At 40.0% G+C, this 25,012-nt stretch overlaps 1 protein-coding gene across 3 annotated transcripts in view; it reads right to left on the bottom strand.

Moving 5' to 3' along the window:
• alk (ALK receptor tyrosine kinase) overlaps positions 1 to 25,012 on the bottom strand; it is a 509,166-nt gene that overhangs the window by 12,935 nt on the left and 471,219 nt on the right. For 2 of the 3 annotated variants that reach the window (XM_051948169.1, XM_051948172.1), the window contains exons 17-25: positions 24,159 to 24,257; positions 15,758 to 15,913; positions 14,553 to 14,666; positions 10,850 to 11,036; positions 7,946 to 8,039; positions 7,575 to 7,639; positions 7,043 to 7,172; positions 6,203 to 6,300; positions 3,390 to 3,482 (exon numbers count right to left, since the gene is read on the bottom strand). In XM_051948169.1, the coding sequence (XP_051804129.1) occupies positions 3,390 to 3,482; positions 6,203 to 6,300; positions 7,043 to 7,172; positions 7,575 to 7,639; positions 7,946 to 8,039; positions 10,850 to 11,036; positions 14,553 to 14,666; positions 15,758 to 15,913; positions 24,159 to 24,257 (1,036 nt within the window). The remainder of the gene's footprint in view (positions 1 to 3,389; positions 3,483 to 6,202; positions 6,301 to 7,042; positions 7,173 to 7,574; positions 7,640 to 7,945; positions 8,040 to 10,849; positions 11,037 to 14,552; positions 14,667 to 15,757; positions 15,914 to 24,158; positions 24,258 to 25,012) is intronic. The other variant, XM_051948170.1, reaches the window with a different exon arrangement.

Genomic DNA, 25,012 nt, shown 5'->3' with positions numbered 1-25,012 from the left:
AAGGCTTAGGAGATTTCCCTGCTGGATTGTGTGTTCATTTAAATGGTGTCACGTGAAGTAGTGTTAGCTGTATTAAAAAGTTTGAGCTAAGAATAATGACACGCTGTTGGGGCTACAGATGAGCTGATGTAGATTAAAAGAAGGCATTAGTCTGATGGAGAGTAAAACAGCTGAGTTTCAGCATTTACCAGCTGACAACTCTACTTTTAACACCCACACAGGAAGAAAAACTGTTTGTACTCTCACTAAAATACTGTAAATCTGATTACATGTGGGTCAGTGGTTAGCACTGTTGCCTCACTTGTTGTCTGACCTGTCCAGGTTGTCTCCTGACTTCACCCTAATGTTGCATATCCAATGGATCTGTTTTTCCCGCATGTAAACGCGCTGCATCTGAAAATCACCTGCTTAGTGGCCGGTGACTAGCGGGCCACTAAATGGTCACATGACAGCACTTTCAGCTTCCATCTGGTAGATACTTACGGTCAACATGGCTGCTCGGTCGGAAACTTTCTCTTTTATTAAAAAAACAGTTCAGCGAAAAGTGTTTCTGAAGGCATCTGAGGTGAGAAACAAGCTGTGCAGTAGCTGAATCTGTCCTGATTTTAATTGAATGACGACTTGTTTAGACGCTTGATGAAAGTTTTACGATGCATTGGACCTCTGCATGCCGAACTGAATTTGCATAATGTAGAAGTCGAGTCCACTTTTTGCAAATGAGCTCCGTGGAGAAGCACCGGATCGCAGCTCAAAACGCACCACAATGTACCCAGCATGCAACGCAGTGCATTTCACATAGACAATGAATGGGATGCGGGGACTTGCTGGAGCCGGTGGACACGTACCTTCAGTCAGCTGGGATAGAATCCCTAATGAGGATTAAGAGGTATATATATCTATACATCAATTGGATGGATGGATGATTACATGTGTCTTTGTGTCTGAGCATGTCATACAATTAGAAAATGTATAACATATATTAGTTAAACTCTAGTATAGTCTCATTACAGTATACAGTTACTGTGAGTTACTGAAAGTATCAAGAACTGGCAGCACAGAACTGGCAAACTATTTTATATTTTCTTCTATTCGCAAAAAAATAAAAATCTCCGTCCGTATGAAAATCAAAGAAGCAAATGTAAGAGCAGGTGTCGATATAACCTTAAGGCTAAAGCCATGAAGCCTCCACAAAAGCCATAACTGGTTCTACTAACATTGAGGAAGGAGGGAATCATAAACGCTGACTGATTCTGCCGCCTGAGTTCCTCAGTAAAGTGGGAAAATAACAGTACATTTATGCAACATGTACAAAGTTCTCCTAGCGTTATGTCCACTATTGCACAAAATGTTCTCACGTAAACAAAGGAGATAACGGTGCCTGTCTGATATCAGAAGCTAAAACCTCTTTTCCTATCTTTTCCATGTCAACACTGCAAAATGAGTTTCTAAATATCTTCACCCGGGAAGGAGTTTTCCAGAAGCTAAGTTTTCAGTGAGCTAACACTGTGTTTGCATGTGGATATAAGGCCGAAACACACAGAAACAGCCACGTCTGGAATAGCTGGGGTTAAACTTGCCATGTCTACTAGTTTGGAAGGGTCTGCATGTGTCATGAATTTCTTCATCTCGTCAACTTAGGAGAGTTTATGTGCAGCCCAATAACTGTGTCTGCCAGCGTGTGTGCTACAAGAGCGCCCGTATGTGACACTAATGCACATGAATGGATGTACATTAGATACAGCCTACTGCACATGTGTATGAGAATGGATTTAACAGTCAAATGTCACTCTTTGTACATAAAAAATCAAACCTATAGGGTCCTCCTGATGGTCCAGTATTTGGGTCACATATGTGGGCAAATGCCCTGAACAGCGGTTCAGTTCCCGGCTGACCGGACCATTTGCTGCCATTCATTCCTCTACCTTCTATTCCACATTTCTTACCTCTTTCCAATGTCAATTTTGAACAAAAGCCTTAATGTTCCCATGAAATAACCTTAAATAGTCTCATCTAATTTTAAATCTTCAAAATTTAATTGTCAAAAACTAGTTTGTGCCATACGCTGTGATCTCTCTTGACCTGTGTGGGTTTTGGCGTTACCTCCAACACTCCAGATACATGCATCGTAGGTTCACTGCTGCTTCTAAACTGGCTGTAGGTGTGAGTGTGAGTTTCTCTCTCACTACACTGACTACTTATTCAGAGGAGAAAATTCGTATTTGGACTGTGGTAGGTTGATTATTCTTTGAGAAAAATACAACAGTTCACACAGCATGCTCTACTCCTGTCTGGGGAAAAGGAAACTGAGCCCACACACTGTATTCTGCTCCCCTGGCATCTAGCTTTCTTAACATCCTCAGAAGTGATGTTGTGAGCACAATGCTCCTCAGCAGACTAAAGACCAGTGTGCACCAGGGCCAATAAATAGCTAGAATTTAATGTTAAATAAGAATAACCTGCAAAAGCAAGAAGTAGCAATACATCCTTTTGTGGAATCTCAGCGATGTCGAGTGAGGATGAGGAGGCAGATACGGAGACGCTATGGAGAATCAGATGACTTAGGTTGAACATAAGGTTTACTGATATCAGGAGAAGTGATATAACAAAGCAGCGCATTCATGTGAGCATTGCCAGCATCAATTCTGAGGATTTTCTTCGACCTTCGGGTAAATATTGGGTTGGGAGGAATGCCAGATTAAGGCTACAACTTAACATGGGGACAACTTATCTGCTCAGGCACGTCAGACTAAACAATATCTAATCGTGACCAGGTCAGGAGTCCTGACATATCTTACCTGACTTATCGGGTACATATTAGCAGGAGAGAAGGCCTGAACGTGCTCACAGCCTTATTTTGGGAGAAGTAAATAGGAACAGGGTTCAAAGGTGACAACCTGTAGGATCTATGGGATGTTTTAAGGAGAACGCAGTTGACAGTTGCAACCTGCATGATGTCTTCAGCTAACAGCTGCGAGGGAACTCTTTAGTAGAGGAAAAGAGAGTAATTTTTCCTTCACAATCCCCCTCAGTGATAAGTTAAAGAAGCAGTGGGAATGGATGGATGCATGTACAAAACATCCATTAGTCACCCCAACTGACTCTTTTCACCAAAGACAATCTTCAGCAATATATTAAGGAGAAGCCTAAGAGCAACTGAGGATCGTTTTTACTGGTGACACATGGTTTAGCTTTCACTGTCAAATGAGATGTTTGGTTTTTATTTTGTCAGGGCTGATGTCTCCAAATGTTTGTTCTTCAGAAAGACATTTTCTTTCTTGTTGTTGATTTGGTGTGAGCTGAGTCTTTACTCTGCTGCTTTTGGACCTTAACTGGACTCTAATTCAACCGAACCTGGCCAGCTGAGCATCAGTCAGTGTTTGGAAATGTACCTGTAGATGTCTCGAGCCATCCCAAAATCCCCGATCTTGGCCACACGACCCGGTCCTTTGCAAGTCAGAAGGCAATTCCGAGCTGCGATGTCCCTGAAAGGCATGAGAAAGACCCACTGTCAGCTCACTGTGTTTACTTGCGTGGACTGATGAGAGCTTAGTCACTTTATGAGGATATAGTAAGTTATTGTAAGTTTAAATGATGTGAGCTTTTTAGTACAGTACGTTGGGATATAGTACACATAAGAGCTAGACATGCGGAACATTGATGTTCACACAGCTTGTCTAATTCCTCATTTCCTTAGTAGTTTACCAAAGTTTCTCCAACATTTGCATCTGTAAGAGAGTTCCCTATATGAGACACCTACAGACGCTCCCCAGGTGGATCTGAAGTTCAGTGTAACTACCACGTTGCCCTGGGCTAGCTGGCAAAGTGTATAGTTCCTTAGTGCCTTTATGACTCTACCCACATGGTGCATCCAGAGGAAAGATTGAAATATTTCACAGTATATGAAGGCAGAGTGGGTTAGAGGAGAAAATTCATATTTGCACTGTGGTGGGTTATTCTGAAAGCAAAAATACCGCTGCTCACATGGCGACTTCCACTCCTGTCTGGGGAAAAGGAAACTGAGCCCACACACTGTATCCTCTTCCCCTGGCATCTAACTTTCTTAACATCTTCAGAAGTGATGTTGTGAGCACAATGCTCCTCATCAGCATGCATCTGGCCAGGATTTAACATCAGAATAACAGCGTGTGGCACTCTGCTCACACTACGAAACAGGGCTGGGATGGAATAAATAACTACTAGTGATATTAACCACCGTACTGAGCTGTGAGTGCACAGACAGAAGTGCATTGTTTTGAAGTTTGGCCTTCACGCTCTAATGAACCTAGATGAGAAATGACACGACAGATATACAGTAATTCAGACTGATTTAGTCTGGGCTTTAAGACAGGGACTTACACTGTGATGGTTGCCTTACTTCAATGTACCACAAGTGGGAAACCTTCAACTTACAGTATTACAACACTAAAACAAATCTGATACTGAATAATTTAGTATGAAATCAAAACTGAAATGTTTTCTGGCATCTATTTACGTCTCAGTCTCTCTGAGAAGGCCTGTTTTTACTTAGAGTGTCAGTAAACTGAGCCATCAAAACCTGCTACAGAGAACTTCTTAAATTTTTTCATCACACAGGATTTCCTGTTTAGGAATAAATAGTCAAACAATCAATCCATTTAAAGGCTGCGCCGCTACTTCAGGAAGACTGAACAATTTTTTCCTAGCATGACTCTAATTAGCAGGTGGGAAGGCATGCACACAGACACTCTCTCTGTGAGGGCCTCCAGCTAAATCCAAGCAGGCCTTGTTTAATGGTTTGGAAGAATTCATGGAAATTATTTGCTTTTGCTTGTAGGCAAGGATGAGCCTTGAAATGCAGCAGTAGCTGTCACAGACTGCTGGCTGAAGGCTTAAGAGAAGGACATAGAGAAATTGTACATGCAGCACCGTGGTGTGAGAGCAGTTATTAAAATATTATTAACTGGCCTCATACTGTTGACCTTATTTACAGTAAATTCTAACTGCAGCTTAAAGACCCATTTCACTGCAGCACTTTGAGAACAATCTGTATTATTAATTTATTTTATCACCTGCAGTTACATTAAACTACCCAACACCTCAGCACAGTGCTTCTTTTCAGGCGGTGGCAATTTCCATCGCGGGGGCCAGGCCTGTTGTTAAATAAAATAACCAAAGAGCAACACTGCATGATCCACTGGACTGTAAAACAGATGAGCACCGCCACAGAAATAAGCAGAGAAACACAAAAGCAGGGAGTAAGTTGTTCTCAGACAGCATTAACCCTGTGATTTAACCTGCTGGAGCACATCACAGTCCGTCATTCAAGCCAGTAATCCCTGAGAAAAAGCTGCATTTTCTGAGCAGTGGCTACTCCTCCACCTTCCCTCATTCACCTGCCCTATACTCAACCCCAAGTAAACACACCTCCATAAAACTGAAATCAGCTTCAAGGACAGTGTTAGGGTGAATTTTAATGCAGCTTTGAAGGCAGAAAATCAGGTTGTTTGGAAGATCACAAGCCTCCAGAGAAGAGCGAGCCATTAGATTGATGGAGTTTTACTGTGCCACATTGGGGCAAACGAGGTTTATTAGGGAATGTGTGTCATTGGCCAATTCGTAGGAAGTCAAAGACAGAGTACAAGGAAGGTGCTTTAATTGTCTTAATATGATTGGTGAATCTGTTTTGACCCCTCCTCATTTTAACATGTACTTGACTTTCCTCAAGGGCATTCATGAAATTAATCTTTGTAAGACAGCTTTAAAATAATTCCTAAGTTGCATCGTTTGGTTCGCCAGCCACTGTGAATATGTATATAGAGGGACATACTGTTGATTTGTGCCTTGGATACGGACCGTAAAAAGGCAAGCCGGCTACCCCATCTGGCTGTGCTGATACTAAACTCATCACTTGTCCTTTCTGCTATCGTACGAAAGGCAAAAGGCATGCAGAGTCCATATGTTATGCTTGGATGGACGCAGTCAGTTTATAATTCTGAGTAGACGTTAGCAGATGAATGTGGGCAGCTCAGTTTGCCTAATGCACATTTGCATTCCAAATGCATTCAGTGCTATGCAGTACCCTATGTACTGTTTGCTGTTTACAGTTTGTCTTTCTCTCTGTTCCTTTGATCTGCTTAAGAAGGAGAACCACAGAATCCATTACATCCTTCCACTATCATTTTCTGCATTTGTTTTTGCAAAATGTGCAGATCTGGTGAAGTACCTGTGTATAAACTGGTTTTCCTCTAGATACTGGCAGCCTTTAGCTATGTCTCTGGCCACGTTCAGAAGGTCCACCATGGTCAGGCTGGATGGCTGCTCCTGATCATGCACAGAAGAGATGGACAAAGACAGAATTAGATATTAGTGAATTTATCTGAGGCAGATTTGAGACACAGATGGAGTAGACATTAGTACAAGATCTGACTGGACTAAGTTAGATGAGAGAATTCCGAGGCAGAAATAATAGCCTGAAGGGACTATAATCATTTTTTATGATAACAATTTATCAAATAGCTATGTGAAAACAATATGACATTGTGAAATGGATCGCTCATAGTGATGAACTTAAAGAGAATTATCTCCTGGATTTGCAGTGGCTCTTGGCTTTATTGCTAATATGATATAAAAGTGCGTTTCAGCTCATTGTTTAGCTGTCTGGCTGTAACTCCACTGGTTTGGTTGACCTCACTGCTCTCATAGTGATGCCTTGGCTGCAACAGTGAAGAAACTCTAAAAACATACTGTACACTACCTGTTCAGCAGCTAACAGCAGACAGACTCTTAGCAACATGGTGGTTAACAGAGTGGAGCTTTTAGCAGCTTGAGAACCACTTATTTCCCTCAGGAGTTGGTACAGAAAGTAAATACTGGCCTTCATCAGCTGAACAGAGCTCCAAATGAATTGTAATGTTGTGTCCATAACCGTGATGTGTCAACGAGCAACTGCTAACTACTAAATCAACAAGGTGCTGTGGATGCTGAACTAAACTGAAGAGATGTGTACACATGTGCATCATAAAAGACAGTGTTCAGTTGAGTGTGATACAGTGGTGAGTCTCACCAGCCGGGGTCTGGTCTCCCTCAGGAAGGTCTTGAGGTCTCCTCCGGCCATCAGCTCCAGCAGGATGAACCTGGGCATGGCCTGCAGACTGACTCCTATACAACGCACAATGTTCTGGTGGCTGAACTTACTGCAGGGACAGCAGCACAGCACGGAAATGTGTCAGAAAATGGCTTTGTTGGTTCTGGACGGCAGGCAGAATCCTTTAGAGGACCAGTGTGTAGGATTTCAGGGCAGAAATGGAATTAGCCGTCCTTAATATGTTTTCATTAGTGTATAATCACATGTATTTACAAGTCATTGGGTTTTTGCAAAGAACCAGCACTTTGAATATATATAGGGAGTGGGTCCTCTTTCACAGAGACGGCCATGTTGTACTGATATGTTTCTACAGATGCCCAGAGCAGACATCGGAGTGGCAGCCACCACTAATGATAATTCATGCTTGGAAGAGGAGGGGTATTTTGTTGGCTGCGAACTGCACCCTCATAATTCTACACACTGGTATTTAAATGGTCTCTGTAGCTGTTACCTGATGATTAGAGCCTCCATGAGGAAGTCCAGTTCATCTTGTTCAGAACAGACCTCAGGAAGGGTCTAGTGGAAATGGGAACCAGACTTCAGTGAAAAGAACAGTTACAAGTTTTATATGCAATAGTTGTAATATTTCGTAGATAGAGCCTAGTACACTTCTTTTTGAAGCTGAATATAAGTCTGTGAAAAGAGGTGATGTTGTATTTTTGTTGTAAAGCCTCCAACTGTACAAGAAAAACTTCCTTCCACTTCATGAGCTCTGATGCGGAAAAAAGCAGCACTAAGTGCTTTAGAAGTGTCCATTAGTCTGATTTGATTCAATCAAAGCCAAAGCTGTGAAAAAAGTTCTTGTTTCAGACTGAGACTGACCTTGACTGCCACTTGCAGTGGACTTGGTTCACCAGGTATCCCCACTGCCAGACCTTCATAGACCTCACCAAAAGCACCGTGACCCAGACCCCTGCTGACCAACAGACACACTATTATTTAGTGGCACATTATGTTTTAGGGATTAAGCTGAAACTGCCACACAGAAAGACTCAAGCAATAATGAGATTTGGAAACTGAAGACATCTGAAGCAAACAGCAGTAAAACATGTTCTAAATATCCCATTGTTCAGATGATGATCACCAGTGGAGCTGAGGGCTGGGTAAAGGAGTGAGAACCTCGGAGAAAATCAACAAGAGTGATTTCTTTTAAGCAGGATGGCTGACATACTAATCAGTATTTTCAATTAGCTTTTCAGCTCACAAAAGTAAACAACTTTCTCTCTGTGACGGTCTACTGCAGATGTGCAAGGGTAGAAAAATAAACTTTAATACCAAATTATGCTTTTGATTTTACCCTTTTGTAGCAGTTTTAATTGATCAAGACTCGCATAATCCAAGATGAGAGATGCAAGTAATAGATGGAAAATATTGCAGTTTCAGAAGAAAACAAATTGTCACAGAGAATAATAATCCAAATTATAAACTGGTAAACTATACAAGAGTCCAAGTAATTTGTATTTTGCTCCTGTAGGCCACCACAGTTGATTTGAAGCGAAAAAATAAAGATGTGATTGATGTGTAGGAATTCAGTTTTAATTCAAGCGGTTTAACAAACATAGTCCCTCCATTTTCACAGGTTCAACGGTAATTGGGTGAACTTCATTAATTATAAATATAAGTATTGTTTTTAATACTTGAATACAAATCTCAGTTTTGTCTTCAGTAAATACAAATCAACTCAAGGCCAGATGATTGTCATTTAAGAACATCGCATTTATTTGCTTCCTGGCTCTGCGGTTGTCCTCATGGCAACTTTCTGGGTCCTCATCTGTCTTCCTATCAGTTTTGCAGACTGAATGTGAACAAAATTTGAGCTCAGCACACTTTAGAATTCATTCTGCTACTTCGGTCAGCAGTCCCATCATCAATAACCTCCAGTGAACCATTTCCCCTGACAGCCATTCATGCCCGTGTCATAACACTCCTCCAACATGTTTGACAGATGATACGGTCCAATCAGAGCTTTTCCTTTCCTTCTCCAATTTTCTGTCTTTTCATCATTTTGCTGCAAGATCATCTTCACCTGTCCAAAGAATCTTGTTCCAAGAACTGACAGGATGTTTCAGAGGTTTCCTAGCAAAGTCTAATTGGGCATTTCTCTTTTTAAGTGCCACCTGTGATTACCATCTAGAGGTAAGTCTCTCTATATTTAAACTCGTGACGGTAGCTCTTGACTGTAGACTTTGAAAATTGCATGCTAACCTCCTTGAGTGTTCTTGGCTTGGCTGGATGTTGTGAAGGTGCTTTTTCTTCTGCAATCATCCTTTTTAGTTACCTTTTACTGGGTCTTTCAGTTCTTCTGGTGTTGCTGACCTTTTTGAGATTACCGGATGTTTTTAGCTTAATAATGCCGTTCTTCAGTTACACTGACGCATTTTTGTACCACATGTTGAGAGTTCCCATCAGCAGCTACCAAATGCAACGACAACACATGACATCAACTCCACACCCTTTATCTACTTAATTTGTAATGAACTAATGAGACCACAGCTGGCCATGAAACTGTTCACTTAATAGAGGGACTGTGTAAAGAAGTGACGGCAATTCCTGAAATGTAGGAGGTGAATTTTACCTCTTTCCCTCCCTGTCCTAAGCCCCTCCCACCATATAAGCATGGGTATATGCACATGCTTCAAAAACACTAAAATAATAAATTCTACTTGTAACCTCACATTGCATTTAAACCTCACTCTCATAAGTGAAAGTCTTCAGTCCAACCCCCTGCACCACCACATCCTGCTGGCACCTGATCTGGGTGAAAAGACCTGTGATTGGCCAAAACCTCCCATTATGAGCGAGGTTAGCTAAAGCCTTAAAACAAAGCAAAAAGGGAGTACAGACGTCAAGATTCCTATCAGGCCATTTGAAATTGCAGTATACTGAAGGTTAGTCAAGAATTTTGCCCCTATAAAGCCTGGTAAAAATATTGTTTTCAGTAAAACTCTTAAATTAAAGCTGAGAGTCCATACTCCAACCATGATCTCACATGTATTGCAGTGCTGTAAAGAGGCAAAGTTAGGAAAACTCGGTCACAAAAATGCATCCAAATTTGAAGAAATCCCAGAAAACATACACCGATGGACCACAACATTTTGACCACTGACTGGTGAAGTGAATAACATCGATAATTTTGTTATAATGCAACATTCTGCTTGGAAACCTTGAGTCCTGACTTTTTGTGGACGTTTGACATGTAGCACCCACCTAAAGGTCACCTATTACAGGTCAAGCAACCCCCCAACCCCCCATGGCAACAGCAGTCCTTGATGCCAGTTGCCACCCTCAGTAGGACTGCTCAGGAATGGCCACGGGAACGTGACAGAGCTAAGGTGTTCACCTGGGATAAACACTCTCTAAATCGTATTGAGCATCTGTGGGATGTTCCAGGATAAGCCTGAACTAGGTAGGTCCCACCCTGCAACCCATAGGACCCACAGAATTCACTGGTGCCACAGGACATCCCCACTGGGTCAGAGGAGTTTTAGCAGCATAGGGATCCAACACAATATTAAGCAGATGGTCATAATGTTATGCCTGATTGGTGTATATTCTCAACATTCTCTCAACATACTTTTGAAGGCTGGTTGGAGTACCATACTTACATTGGTTTTACAAATGGATTTTTATTAACATTTACCAGAGCTGTGAAGTTTCTATTTGCTGTGTTTGTTCAGATACTGTTATCCTTGAAGTGTTTACCACAATGACAGCGGAATCTTTTACCTGGTGAGAGAAATGTTTCGTCGCGACACTTCCTTCAGGTCGTTGACTGAGGCTGTCTTGCCGGCGAAGCAGTAGTTGGGGTTGTAGTCTGTCATGATGGTGGAGGCTCGCAGCTTACTGAGCTTGCAGTCGGGACTCTGCAGCTCCAGCTGAATAGACTGCAGCTCTGTGTGTTTCCGCCTATACACTGGCGAGGGGAAAAAGAAAAGAGGTGTCTCATTCCACAACTGAGACATGCACGGTTTAAAACAAACAAAACCTTGAACCCATCTCCTTGTAGAAAATTATTGCTGGCAGGCAAAGCACACAAAGTGGAAAGCTTTTAAAGTATTATTTCTCAAAAGACCAAATGCTTGTACAACAGAAATCGTTATAAAATTGAACCTCTCTTTTTGTGTCTGTGAAACATTGATTTTTCTCTTTCTGATGCCAGATTCCCTTGTAAAATATCCAGATATGTCGTGTTTTAGAATTAAACCCTAAGCATTTGAATCTGTCTTGTAAATGTGCATGTTCAGTACACAAACACATGTATAATGCATAAACACACACAGAAACAAAGCTCAAAAAAGCAGCTTACACCTTCTTCCTCAGAGTTGAAAATCTACAGAAAACCTCACACTTTTTACTTCTAGAAGCCTTGAACCAGTGCTGTGAACATATTAGTTGCAGGGAGAATTATTTGTGTGAGTATTTCTGTGCGTATGGTTATGTGTGTGTGTGCGAGTTATTTATTTGCCAAGTGCTGGCTAACGTACGAGTGCCGTCAGCTGTAGGCTAAGCAGACATCCATCATTAGCACATTTCATTCATCACAAAGGTAGTCCCACACCTCATCTGCCCCCACCTCGTCCACTAATGTGTGTGCAGGAGTGTAGGTGGGAGTCTGGATGTATGCATCGGTCTGCAAGTGTGAGATTGAGCGGGGGAGTGTGTGGAAGAGATGATGGCTCAATGAGTGCATATGTCTGGCTGTAATAGCCTGAAAGCAGGCAGGCAGACGGATATCTGTGCTGGTCGCAAAGCTCCCTTTCTACTCTGAACAACAGATTTGTATGAGCTGCCTGAGAGGGTGCAGGACAGACACTGGAGATGTTAGTGTGTGTGATGCAGAGTGAGAGGATGTGTGTCTACAGACAGACCAAAAGAGAGACTAGAAGTACTCATATGATGTGAACCTCTCGGACATGTTTAATAGTCATTAACAACAACAACAAGGTCCCTTCACTTTATGTCTAAATTCTAAGCACTTTCTAATTATAAAGCTGTATAGTAGGGCTGCACATTATATAATTTCAGTGTCATCAAATAGTCACATAGCAGCAAGATGTTTTTTTTTTTTTGGTGATTCATACAAAAAGAAATCTGGTACAGTTTTAATTTTTCATGATTAGTCTATAAAGAAAGACTGTCAGATAGAATATTTTTTTACTTAGAGTTTTTGGACACATGTAATTGTTTTTTAAACCTTTATTGAAAACTTTGTTAATGTGCAGGCTTCACATGTGTGCAGCAAAATGAGCGAGGAACAGAAGAGGAAGACTGAAAAGGAAAGTCTGGACAGATGACGTCATCTGAAAAACTTTTTTTTTTTTGTTGGCTGGGTCTTGCAGTTGTTGCCGGTGCATGAGGCAACATGACTAAGTTGTCTGATTGTGTAAATCGGCACCACAAAGCTCTGTTTGATGAGTGCAAAGCCAGATTTGAATGTCATCCAATGCAAAAAAACAAAAACTATTTGGGATGCCTTTTTCAGTGTTACACCATATGAGAAAGACTTCAAATGGCAGAGAAATCACTGATGCAATACCTTTTCACCTCACGAAAAATGTGATGCCAATTAACACGGTTACCAAAGAAAGGTTTAAAACATGACCCTCAAAGCAACTGGCAAATAATACACTTTTTTTTTTCTCATGATCATACAAATGAGAAGAGCACAAGGATGAGAGGAATCTTAGCTGCTTGGGACCTTGATGAGAGACATCATATCCGTCAAACAACAGCTGGGGCAATATATAATTTTGGGACTTTTTGTATCATAGTTGACATTTTTGCTGTTTTCAGGCCTAAAATCCACATGGCCGCCTATAACCAAACACCACATGGCATTTTTACAGAAACATTCTTCTCAATATTATATATACAATTGAGTAAAATTAAAAGGTATTTCTAAAGATACTGTAGTAAACCTGTTGACTACTTTATATTAAATCACTCAGAAAGCCTTGCAGTCTGGCCAGTCTTTTCATCAGGAGGAAATGACATCATGTGGAGCAGGTCATGTGATCTGGAATTAACACACTTCCTGGAGAGGTGTTTTTGTTACGGGGAACTTAGCTGGAAGTGATTTCTGGGACAGGGATAAGATTTGTTATTTTCCATATTAAATTTGATATATTTCCAAAAAAGAACTATCTGTCATGATTATCTCAACTTAATAAAAAGAACACAATCAAAACAAACTTTTAATAAGTTCATTTTAATATCTCTTAACTAATTAGAAGGTGGTTGTTATTAAATTCAGATGGTTATTTAGAATACATTTAGTGATATCCAGTCATTTTTTACTAAGTGATTGTTTCCATAATATTCAATTGTGGAATTTGTGAGGACATGATCAAATGTACATAAAACACCTTAATTTATTTACTTCTAATAAAAGTGTATGTAAGATATATCCTGTGGATTTCAAAAGTCCCTCAATTATATATTGACCCAGACAATGTGGTGGACAGGATGGAGCCTGCTGCTTTAAATCAGTGACCAGACTGCAGTGCTTTGGTCTCAGATGGCATCTTGCGGTTGTTAAGTTATACCCAGGCAGTATTTACTTTACAAGTTTTTTCATATCACAATATATATATTGCAGGAAAACAAAATATTGCAAAGTCACTTTTTCCAATATCATGCAGCCGTTCTGTAGAAAAATTTAAGAGACTCTCTCTCTCTCTCTCTCTCTCCCTCTCCGATACCATTTCTGCTAACAGTCCCATAATGCAATGTGTAAACTGTGATACTGTTGTGCACCATACCATTTTATATCATTGATGATGCAAAATTACAATGATCGATAAAATGTCCGAAATGTCTGTGCTCACTGTTTTACTGTCTGTCTGTTGTGTAACAGTAAGTGAACACGGAGCACCCACATTCTCCTCTATAATAAATAATGCTGTGAACTGACCAGAGATGTTTCTCAAATGATAAATGTAGACAGATTTCTACCTTATCAAAATGCTTTGTTCATCCGGTCAAGAGCCCATAGAATAACATTGCTGATCTGATATGTTCTCAGTGAATGTTCTCTTCTAACAGGAGCTTTCCAATCAGCTGCCTGCCTTTAAAACATCCCATTGATCTGCCTGATAGTGTCAAATTCAGCTGCCAAGACAGGTATAAAACACAGACTGAAAATATAGTTAATCTGACATTACAGTGTCATACTCAGGCTCTTCATATGTATGTGTTCAGTGGACAGTTGGACTGATGATGGGATTTGAAGCTCACTTGTGAACTAAATATTTGCCAATTTGTGCTATAATTTAGTACATACAAATTTTCATCAAAATTCTGTTTAATTGTTCATCCTCCAGAATCGTATCTGCAGTGTGAAAACCTGACTGGACGATGGTACTAAATGTTCCATAGTGACCATACAGACTCGGAGTGCCACAGAGGTGCAGACTGAGGTGACTCTTACTTATCATGACTCCTGACACGGCCAGCAGCAGGGCGGCGATGAGGGCCGAGGTGCCCACAGACAGACCCAGCGCCAGGTGGGACAGAGACTGCGGTGGAGGCAGCACGGTCACTGCTGCAAGACAAGGGGAAACAACAGTGTTGTACAGTTGTTATCTTCCCCGAAGGAGTATTAACATTCACTTTGCCACGCTGATCCCCAACTTAATTAATGATGTGAAAGCGATGACACAACAGAGCTTAGGAGCAGCGACGGCCGGTGCATGTCAATTCCTCCTCTGTGGTGGTGGAGGGATCTCATCTCACTTGTCTAAGCTGAGGAACAACTCTGGATGCCGAGAGGGACCATATTGAGATGGTGACCTTTCATGACCTAGCATCATATAATTATCTACTGCTTGTCATTACTGAGCACAGATTTGCAAACCACAGGGCAAGGAGAGGCTCTAGGTCATTAAGATATCATTGAGATGGTAATAGCCCTGTTATTTTGCTTCAAATTATGGAGTGACATTCTGCCATATTAATTCATTTCAGATCTACATTCATAAATGTATTATTCATCTGAGATTACAAATCATAACTGAAGAGGCAATTCTCAGTCCACTGGGGTTTGTCTACGCTCCTTTGTCACAGTTTAACCCTGGATGAAGACACTGCATGCTGTGGAAAATGATTTTTAGTCCATGTTGACATGACCGAATGGGCACAGCCAGCTGCGTGAACTGAGGCTCATTAAGCTGGTTATAAAACACATTTAAAATCCACTGTATAATGTCGTGACATCAGTATCCAGGTGGAACCTTTTCATCCAAAGATAAAGAGCTTTTATGTGACTGCAGCACAGAGATAAATTGCAAATCACAGGCCAAGAATCCACACACAAAATTCAGCTAGAGTTATATTCATTTTCATTAACAGGTTAGCTTATCCCACTTATTGATAATTATTAAGAATGATTAAAGCACTATTAAAAAAACATTTCCACAGATAAAGATTCAATAGAGAACAGAGCCTCCCAGGCTTAATTACACAGATTAATTCATTATCTATTCTCTGAGTCACAGTCAATTACAGGTACAATTACATTTAGCTCAGCTCATTTCTACGTTTGGATTAGATTCACATATTTGTACGGAAGAGAGAGAAAAAGACAATGGTTCTTCATCACACATGCTGTATAGTATATAAAAAAGTAAGTCAGACTTGTAGTGTTGACGCAGGACACTCCGTCCGGTCCCAGGAGGAGGCCGTGATCGCAGAAGCAGATGATGGCGACCTTGGTCTGGTAGCATTCGCCGCTTTCACAGTGGCTGCAGTTCTGCTCCGGGCTGATGATCACCTCACCGTTCCCTTCGATGACTTCAGGCATCCACACAAACACACACACAGGGGGCAGAGCAGAGGTTTCCAAAACAAACAGGATTTGATTAGACATCTCCAGGAAGTCTCCTGGTGAAATGAGCAAAAGTCCAATAACAGTCTAATGTAATTTACTGGAAATAATCCTAATTAAAAATTTCTGAGGGTACTTTCCTCTGTTTTTCCCCCGCCATCGTCATCATCCAGCACACAGTCTACCTACTTATAACACATACTAGATCACAGGAATATCGACAATCAAATAACCAACTAGAAATGCTGCATTTGTTTATTAGTTATTGATGATCAGAAATCACAGGCAGCGGGAACTGATGGGACTCAAAAACACCCCCACAATTTAATCAGTTGTTCCTTGTATCATTTCCAATAGATTAGTCCTGATGAGTCCACAGTGGTGGATTTGTAGTAGGATCACAAGCATGTAATCATCAACAGACCGCTGATGTAGTGTTCGCTTGTTGTCATGGTTACAGTGACGCCGTGCTGCTATCTCTCAATGATACAGAAATCTTTAACAAAGCCATGGATCCAGACTAGAAGCTGCATCACTGCCAAAATCTAATCACTTTGACCTTCACTGAAAATTTCATCAATATCTGTTAACCCATTTTTGAGTAATGTTGCTAACAGACAAACACACAGGCAGACAGACAAACAGACAGACAGACAAATCAATGCCGATCGTCACATAACTCCACTGCATTCCTTGCTGAAGCTACAAACATCTCTCCAAGATCGCACAACCTCTACATTCCAGCAAAAACAAAAATGTCAGCTCATTCTGATTACAAGATGTGTGTCTTGAATTAAAGTTAGCACATGGAGGTTTGCTGCCAAAGTGATGGAACTTGTTTTTCTCTGGACCATTTTTCACTGTAGGAACATGCGGGTCGTTTGAGGGCAGCATGCTCTGACTGCAGGAACCGCTCCTGTAGAACCTCTTTCACGGCTGCTTTTAGGGAGAAAAGTACCTACTTCAGGGTCGGTACTTCTAAGCAAAATAAACTGCTGTACGTTTCTCAACACTAATTGTTTAAATTCAAAGAAGACGTGCTGATTTGTTAAACTGGGACAGCACAATGTGTGCTCATTGAATAGCAGTCATCTCCTTTCTAACATCACCATCAACAACATGTAATTCACCCTCCATTGTTGTATTTCCTGTGTTTTCATAGAACTGTAGATACAACCAAACTGTTACTAGGGCTGTTGGAAATGTTAGCAACACAATGCCTGCCCCAAAACGATTGATTTTGAAATACATTTATTTGATTGACAGTTTTGGTATTGAATTAATTGTCTTATATATTCACATTCCTCCTTCCATGTGGGTGGTTGTTCTCGAGAGCCCTGGTTTACAGTGCAGTCGGTAAGATAATGAGCTTCACATTATTGGAAAATGCATGATTAGAGTAGATGTGATGACCTATCGCTAGTTTATCAACTTCATGCATAAAAGATGGAATCCAATCAAAACTATAATACATACATTATCTACATTTAGTAGTGTTTGGGTGTGGGGGAGTTAACCATTCGACTTGATAGACAAAAATATAAAATATAATCCTGACAAGCCTTTAACCTGTACATTGACACTGGGATAAACCTTGTCATGAGATATTCAACTCTATGAATTCTATTTATGACCAATCGGTTTATTACCAAAATCTAACTGTTCATATTACTCTCATTTAACCCTCTGTAACCCCAAACCCAACAGCAGGTGTAAAAGGCATATTATCATTTTAAAAATTGCCCAAATTTATCAGAGCAGGGAACTGTAAAAACTGAAATAATAACCAGATTTTCAACGCTGTAAACGGAGTGTGTGGGACTTCTGGTTCCATGTTAAAACTTCAAAAAAATCCAAGCATAGAGTAATAATATTTCATCAACAGCACTTTATGTGTTTCATGTAAAATTCACCAAAATTGAGCTGTTTGCAGTAACTAGATTCTGTAAGAAAAAAAAAAAAGATTCTGCACTCCCTCTCACAGCCGTGGAGCTGTGACTGAACGAGCTGTGATTAAATGTCCAGTGACAAAAATTCAGGGACTTTAAAGCTAAACTGCACACTGAGTCTACATGCAGCAGATAGAAAGGCAAACAAACTAAACATGCAAGTCAGAGGTGTGAAACTCATTTTAGTCCAGGTTCCACATTCAGCCCAATTTGATCTCCAGTTGGCCGACCAGTAATACCAGAAAATAATAACCTATAAATAACCACAACTCCAAATTTTTCCTTTGTTTTAGTGCAAAACAAGTATGTTTTGAAAATGTTCACATTTAAGGAATTATCTTTTTACAAAACATCATGAACAATCTGAATTTTTTTTAAAGAAAAATAAGTTCAATTTCAAAAACATTCAGCCTCACATTACAACTTCCTGATCAGAGAGTGTCTACAAAGGAACACAACATTTAGTCACAGATATCTGGAACTGAACCATAGAGGAATTTACTTTATGATCAAAAAAAGTTCAACAAAAAAAACAAAAAAAAAACAAAAAACAAAAGCAGGACAAAATAAGGCACAAAGCAAAAATGAGAAAAAATACAAATAAAACAAAACAAAATAACAAAAATGAAAGAAAAAACACAAGTGAGAAAATGATGAAGCACAAAATAAGAAAAAAAACAATAAAAACATGAGACAAACAACTAAATTCAGACCAAAAACAAGATAAAAAAACCCCAAAACAATACAAAATATGACAAAAACGACGCACAAATGACAAATGAGCAATATGATGTTTACTTTATGATCAAAAGTACCTGTCATGGTCTTGAAATTATTTTAAATTTATTGTTTTACTAATTTACAATTTGCAGTTAATGTCTTCTCTGTAATTTTTACGCTTTACAAGTCGCACCATGGGTCAGATTGGACCTTCTTGCAGGCTGCTTTTGGATCGCGGGTTGCATGTTTGACACACCTGATATGAGTAGTATAACATCTATAGTATGTGGCACGGCCTTTTTTCCTGTGCAGTTAATGACATATTAGGTTTGTTAGACTGGTCAAAAGACATTTTTAAATTCTCTCTACATTTTGTCTTTGTTGAGCTGTTTCCACAGTTCTGTATTACGGTGGAAATCAGCTCACAGTGAGTAAAAATAAGATGAAGCAAAGAAAAATAAAAGCCTGCTTCTGATTCAGAGGGTTAATTGCATCCAGTATCTCTACTGCCTGGCTCTGTATGAGGTGCATAAAGCGGGATTGGTTGCTTTGCTGCACTACATTCCAGCCTAATCTCACCTTGAACTAGATGAATTTACTGATTCAAAGTGGAAGTGTGCTGATCAGAGAAACCATCTGCAGCGATCTTCTTCTGGAACAAAACCTGGAAACCCTCTACCCTCCATGGTGCGACAGCTTATTGCCATAAATACTTTTAAATATATTTTTATGACATTATTTATTCTGTCGAGATTTAAAGAATCCAATTCTCTTAATTGTAAACTACAGCATGCAGGGACAAAGCAGCCGAACATGAATTAGTTATGGGCTGTCCGTGAAAGCTTCACTGTTTAGTAAGCACAGCAAATGCACTCATCTGCAGAATCTATTTTCTCTCATCATTCTGTTATCAGCTTTAAAAGTACAAATACATAAATCCAACCCAGAAACACTGGAAAGGTTTCCCAGGAAGAATACAAATGTCCTGAGTGTCGCTGCAGACTGCATGCTGATGGGAAGGTGTGATGCTCTGTATTGTGGATCTTTAGACCCAGTCATGCTGAATCCTACTTCATGTTTCTTTTCCGTTAGAGTGAAGAGGGTGCACTGATAGATTCTCTACTGAATTTAGGACATCTTGGCTGCACATTTGACTTAGTTTAATGAAATAACTGACAACAATTTCACCACGAGCAAAACTAGGCAAGAATCCCGGTGAGTGATTTTCTTCCTCTCAAGCTTAGACCCTTGATATGAAAAGCAGCATTTTTCTTTCCTTCCAGAAAAATCAAGTGAGATTCACTGAAGCTCGCCTGGTTTCTAATAACATGCATGTTTTCTCCAGTGCCTACCAGCATCCAGCGGTAATATGATTGGATAACTGTGTGGCCCTATCTGTGTCGTACAGGTTTTTTAACAGTCTGTATTGTGTGAAGGGACCTGCGTTGCAAACCAGTTGCCTCTGTCAACATTACCAAAATGACTTTTGATCCCTTTTTATGTCTTTGACTGCACACAGCAGGGCTATCCTGAATCACCTACTGTTTTTATTTGAGCTCGAGAATCGCCCATTGCAGCTCAAACTGAGAAACAAATTACTGCCATAGCTGTTTGTGATCACAACTTCAAGCCACAAATGCGCTTAAACCTGACCTTTACACAGATTCTATTTATTTTAACTTCTCCAATCACAGATATTACACACATAGATACAACACAAAATGCCATTTTCCATGTTACAGTAAGGATTTAGAATTTCATTTGACAATAAAAACTCTTTCATGTCAAAGTTAAAACTACTTTCTACAAAGTGATGTCAATTAATTACAATGCAAAATGTAAAATATCTGATTGTAGGAGTATTCACCCCCTTATTCAACACAGAGGGAGCCAATTGATGTCAGAAGTCTGGCAGTTACTGAAATGGAGCTCGTCTTAGTGCAGTGAATATTTCTCAAGTGATTTTAGTACAAAGACCCTTGTATCTGGAAGGTCTAGTCACTGGTAAATCAGTGCTCCTGGCTATAATCACACCATAAAACCAAAAGAACAATCAAAGAAACTTTGTAAAAAGGTTATTAAAAAAGAAGATTTCCAAGCCACTGAATATCCCTTGGAGTGCAGTTAAATCCATCATTAAGAAATGGAAGGATTATGGCACATGAGTAAATTTGCCTAGAGCAGGCCTGTCATCAAACACTGGGTGTCCTTGCAAGAAATAGATTAGTGAGGAAGGCCACAAAGACACCTATGTTACTGTTCTTCACCCGTCAAAGCTTTATGAGAGAGGGGCGAAGAGAAAGTCACTCTTATTACATCTAGACTAGACTTCTCAAGAAGCCAACTGAGAGACTCTGCAGTCAACTGGAAGAAGATGTACGATACTGTTCAAAAGTTTGGGGTCAGCCAGACTTTCATGTTTTCCATGAAAACTCACATTTTTATTCATGTGCCAACATAACTGCACAAAGGTTTTCTAATCATCCATTAGCCTTTCAACACCATTAGCCGACACAATGTAGCATTAGAAAGTTTCCAGGTAGAATAGTCACATCCCACATTAGCAATGTCTAGACTGGATTTCTGATTAATTTAGTGCTATTTTCATTAAAGAAAACACCTTTCTTTCAGAAATGAGGACATTTCTAAGTGACCCCAAATTTTTGTACAGCAGTACGCATTTTTTTTGTTCTAAAGTGACCAAACTTGAGCTTTCTGGAAAACAGACTAGATGCATCACCAGTGTTAAGCATCACAATGTGAGGAACCTTCTTGGCAATAGGCCCTGGAAGGCTTGTATAGGCAGATGGTAAACGAATGCAACAAAGTATAGGGAAATCCTGGAGGACAACCTGATTAAGTCTTCAAGAGAACTGCCGCTTGGAAGCAGATTTGTTTTCCAGCAAGACAATGATGCATAGCATTCAGCCAAAATGACACAGAAATGATTTAAAGAAAACAAGGTGATGGTTGTGGAGTGACTGAGTCAGAGCCCAGACTTCAGCTAAAAAGGGCTGCTCTCTTACAGTCGTCATGCAACCTGAGAGTTTAGCAAAGAAGAACAGGGCAAAAACTGCAGTGTACAGATGTTCCAGGCTTAACTTATCTTTTATTTTTACCTTTTAAATGTTAAATTAGATGGCAGTACTTTGTAGAAAACAGTTCTTACTTTGACACGTAAAGTCTTTTTGGTGAGTTCTTGTCCAAAAAGCATGAATTACATTTACCATTATTTAATGTTGAAAAGGAATAAAAGGGGAAAACTCATAAAAGGGTTGAATACTTTTTATGGGCACTGTAAATTATGTCACTTTCTCTTTTTTTGTCATTTATAACACTAAAATGTGTGCAGCAGTGGTTTCAGGAAGGGAATAGTTTGAAGTCTGGTAAAGATCCATTGATCGATATTGAAATAATAAATGTTTGATATTAAGTTCATTTTCTGTTATCTATGGTATTATCTGCATTATTGGGAGGCAACGAAAACACAGTAGCTGTAGCTGCTACCTTACTATAGTTATGGTTTCAGAAAACACATCTATCGTATAGTATATTTGGTACATTAGTTGGTGACTTAGCCAGCACTATAAATGAATCCTCAGACAAAATGTAGAACACAACAATCACAATAATAAGAAGAATAGCACTCAGAGAGCGTCGTACTCCGCCAAGGCTGCTCAGTCATTTTACGATTTCCTGACAGATGAATCTTGAAAAAAATTGTGACAGAAATCATGGCACCATAGAGTGTAGCCATTTAATATAGATATACCCACAAACAAAATGTCTTTGCCTAAGCACAGGTGTGTGTTATGCATGTGTACGTTATGTATGCATACAGAGTCGTTTGACCTAAATATGTAGCGAGCGGTGGGAATTGATGGGACTCAGAAACACCCCCACAATTTAATCAATTGTGCCTTGTACGATTTCCGACAAATAAGTCCCAATGAGTCTGCAGCGGTGGATTTGTAGTAGGATCACAATCATGTGATCATCAGCAGGCAGCTGATGTAGTGTTCATTTTAGGGCTGGCCCGAATAGTGGTTTCTGGCCTCCGAATATTCGGGCCCTATTAAATAACGTCCGATGGGGTGGGGTGGGGAGTGGGGGGCGGCTTGTGGTGGAGACGGCCCGAATTCCCAAACAGCGGAGATCTTCAGCATCTTGTCTTGTGTTTATGCAACGAAGTGAAGCGTGACGTCAGAGTCGGCAGCCACCCGGTCATTCGGGTGGTGGTAATAAACACCAACGGAGGAGCCGGGATGAGCCGAACATGACGGGATGAGCCGAACATGACGGGATGAGCCAAAGTGGGCCGAATATTCGGATACCAAAATTAATATCCGGATACCGCCATAGCGAACGCATATTCGGATATTCGGGATATTCGGGTCCAGCCCTAGTTCATTTGTTGTCATGGTTACAGTGATGCGGTGCAGCTATCTCGCAATGACACAGAAATCTTTAACAAATCCATGGATCCAGACTATAAGTAGCATCACTGCTAAAATCTAATCACTTGGTTCTCGTGTCATTTCTGACTTTCCCTGAAAATTTTCTCCAAATCCGTTAGTCTGTTTTTGAGTAAAGTTGCTAACAGACAGACAGACAGACAAATGTACGCCGGTCATCACATAACTCCACTGCATTCTTTGGCGGAGTAGTAATAATAATAATAATAATAATGATAATAATACATTATAAATTAAATGTCTTTCTGTTATTACAGAACACATGATGAAAATAGAAAGGAATAAAGATTTTATCCAGTTTGTGTGTTCAGTTAAAAAATACTAATTTTTTCTTCTTTATAAGTCATTAGAGAGAAAATGAAGTCAGGCTGATAACAAATTGAGGACTGCAACATCTGAAAAAGCATTGCCTCATCAGACCAGACAGTTCCATGACAGACAGATGAAGATGCCAACTTTCCTGCAGTCCGAAACTATTTGAAAAACCTCTTCAAAGTCTATTTCCTCTGCCTCCTTTTTCTGTCTCTCTGTAGGGCTGAGTGAAGTACGAATCCTGGATGATGCATGACCAGTCAGCAAGCTTATCACTGCAGCTGAAATTTTCACAGTCAAGACTGTGTTTTTAGCTCTTGTTTGCCTCAAATGTGCAAGAAGAATGGAGCAGAAATGGAACCACAGGTTTCCACTTGAGGAATTGACTGATCAGTTCATCATCTATCGATTTGTTCTGCAGTCTTTAGGTGGAATGAAATCCTGGACATTTTTAAAAACACCCTTTTTTGGTATCACAGACTATGATAAGCTCATCCAACTGTACGGTTATTTATTTTTATTTCTATTATTTTCCTGTGGAAGCCAATCAATCCAGATGTATCACAACAAACCTAATTTGAAATGTCAATTGCAAAAACAGTTTTTCTCATCATTCTGGAAAGTACAAACACATTAACTCTCACCTACAAACACTATCACAGGAATCAAATGCTGCATACTAATTTACTGATGGTGGGTGCTGACTGCTAACTACTTCAGCTGTTTTTTGAAACAGCCTCGTATCCTGACATTACCTTTCAGAGGAATGTGGAAGAGCTCTCCCTCTTGACTGATGAAGGATGTGCCATCGCCACCGTCGTTTTCGGGGTTGTTATTTACGGATGTGTTACCGCCTAGAAACAAGGACGGGAAACACAACAGCACAGTTAACAGTGACAGGAACTCCAATGAACACATGATGTCTTTACAGTGCTAATTACAGAAAAGCACGTATGAGCTAGTTTCACATATAAACCAGACAGAAACACCAGGATTGGAGTGGACACAGAGGACTTTGTGGTTCTATCATCTGCTGTAATGCCAGGCACACTTACTCTGATTGGCCCATTGTGTTCCATATATGTGTTTGTATTCACATCAGTCATATTTTTTTATCTTTTTGTGCTCCATTGAATTCTAATGTAGCAGCTAATTACTTCCCACCTAATGTGCTTGATTGTTAATTACATTTCTTATTATTTAAATAGGTCTCTTTCCATGCCTTATTTTTTTGTACTGCCCGCTACTGCAATGACTCAGTTTGTCTACTGGGTATCATTAAATATTATTTTAAAGACTGAACACAATGCTTAAAGACATATACTACTGGTCGAAAGTTTGGGTTCACTTAGAAATGTCCCTATTTGTTAAAGAAAAGCGTTTTTAAAAAAATGAAAATAACATTAAATTAATCAGAAATCCAATCTAGACATTGTTAATGGAATATCTCCATAGGGATACAGAGGAACATTTCCAGCAACCATCACTCCTGTGTTCTAATGCTACATTGTGTTAGCTAATGGTGTTGAAAGGCTCATTGATGATTAGAAAACTCTTGTGCAATTACACTGCCCATCCCAAAAAAAGTTGGACACGCTAATATTTCATT

This window comes from Acanthochromis polyacanthus, chromosome 1 (genome assembly GCF_021347895.1).
Source record: "Acanthochromis polyacanthus isolate Apoly-LR-REF ecotype Palm Island chromosome 1, KAUST_Apoly_ChrSc, whole genome shotgun sequence".
NCBI classification, from domain to species: domain Eukaryota; kingdom Metazoa; phylum Chordata; class Actinopteri; family Pomacentridae; genus Acanthochromis; species Acanthochromis polyacanthus.
Note: the sequence above shows the minus strand (reverse complement) of the source record. Positions and strands in the feature narration are given on the sequence as shown.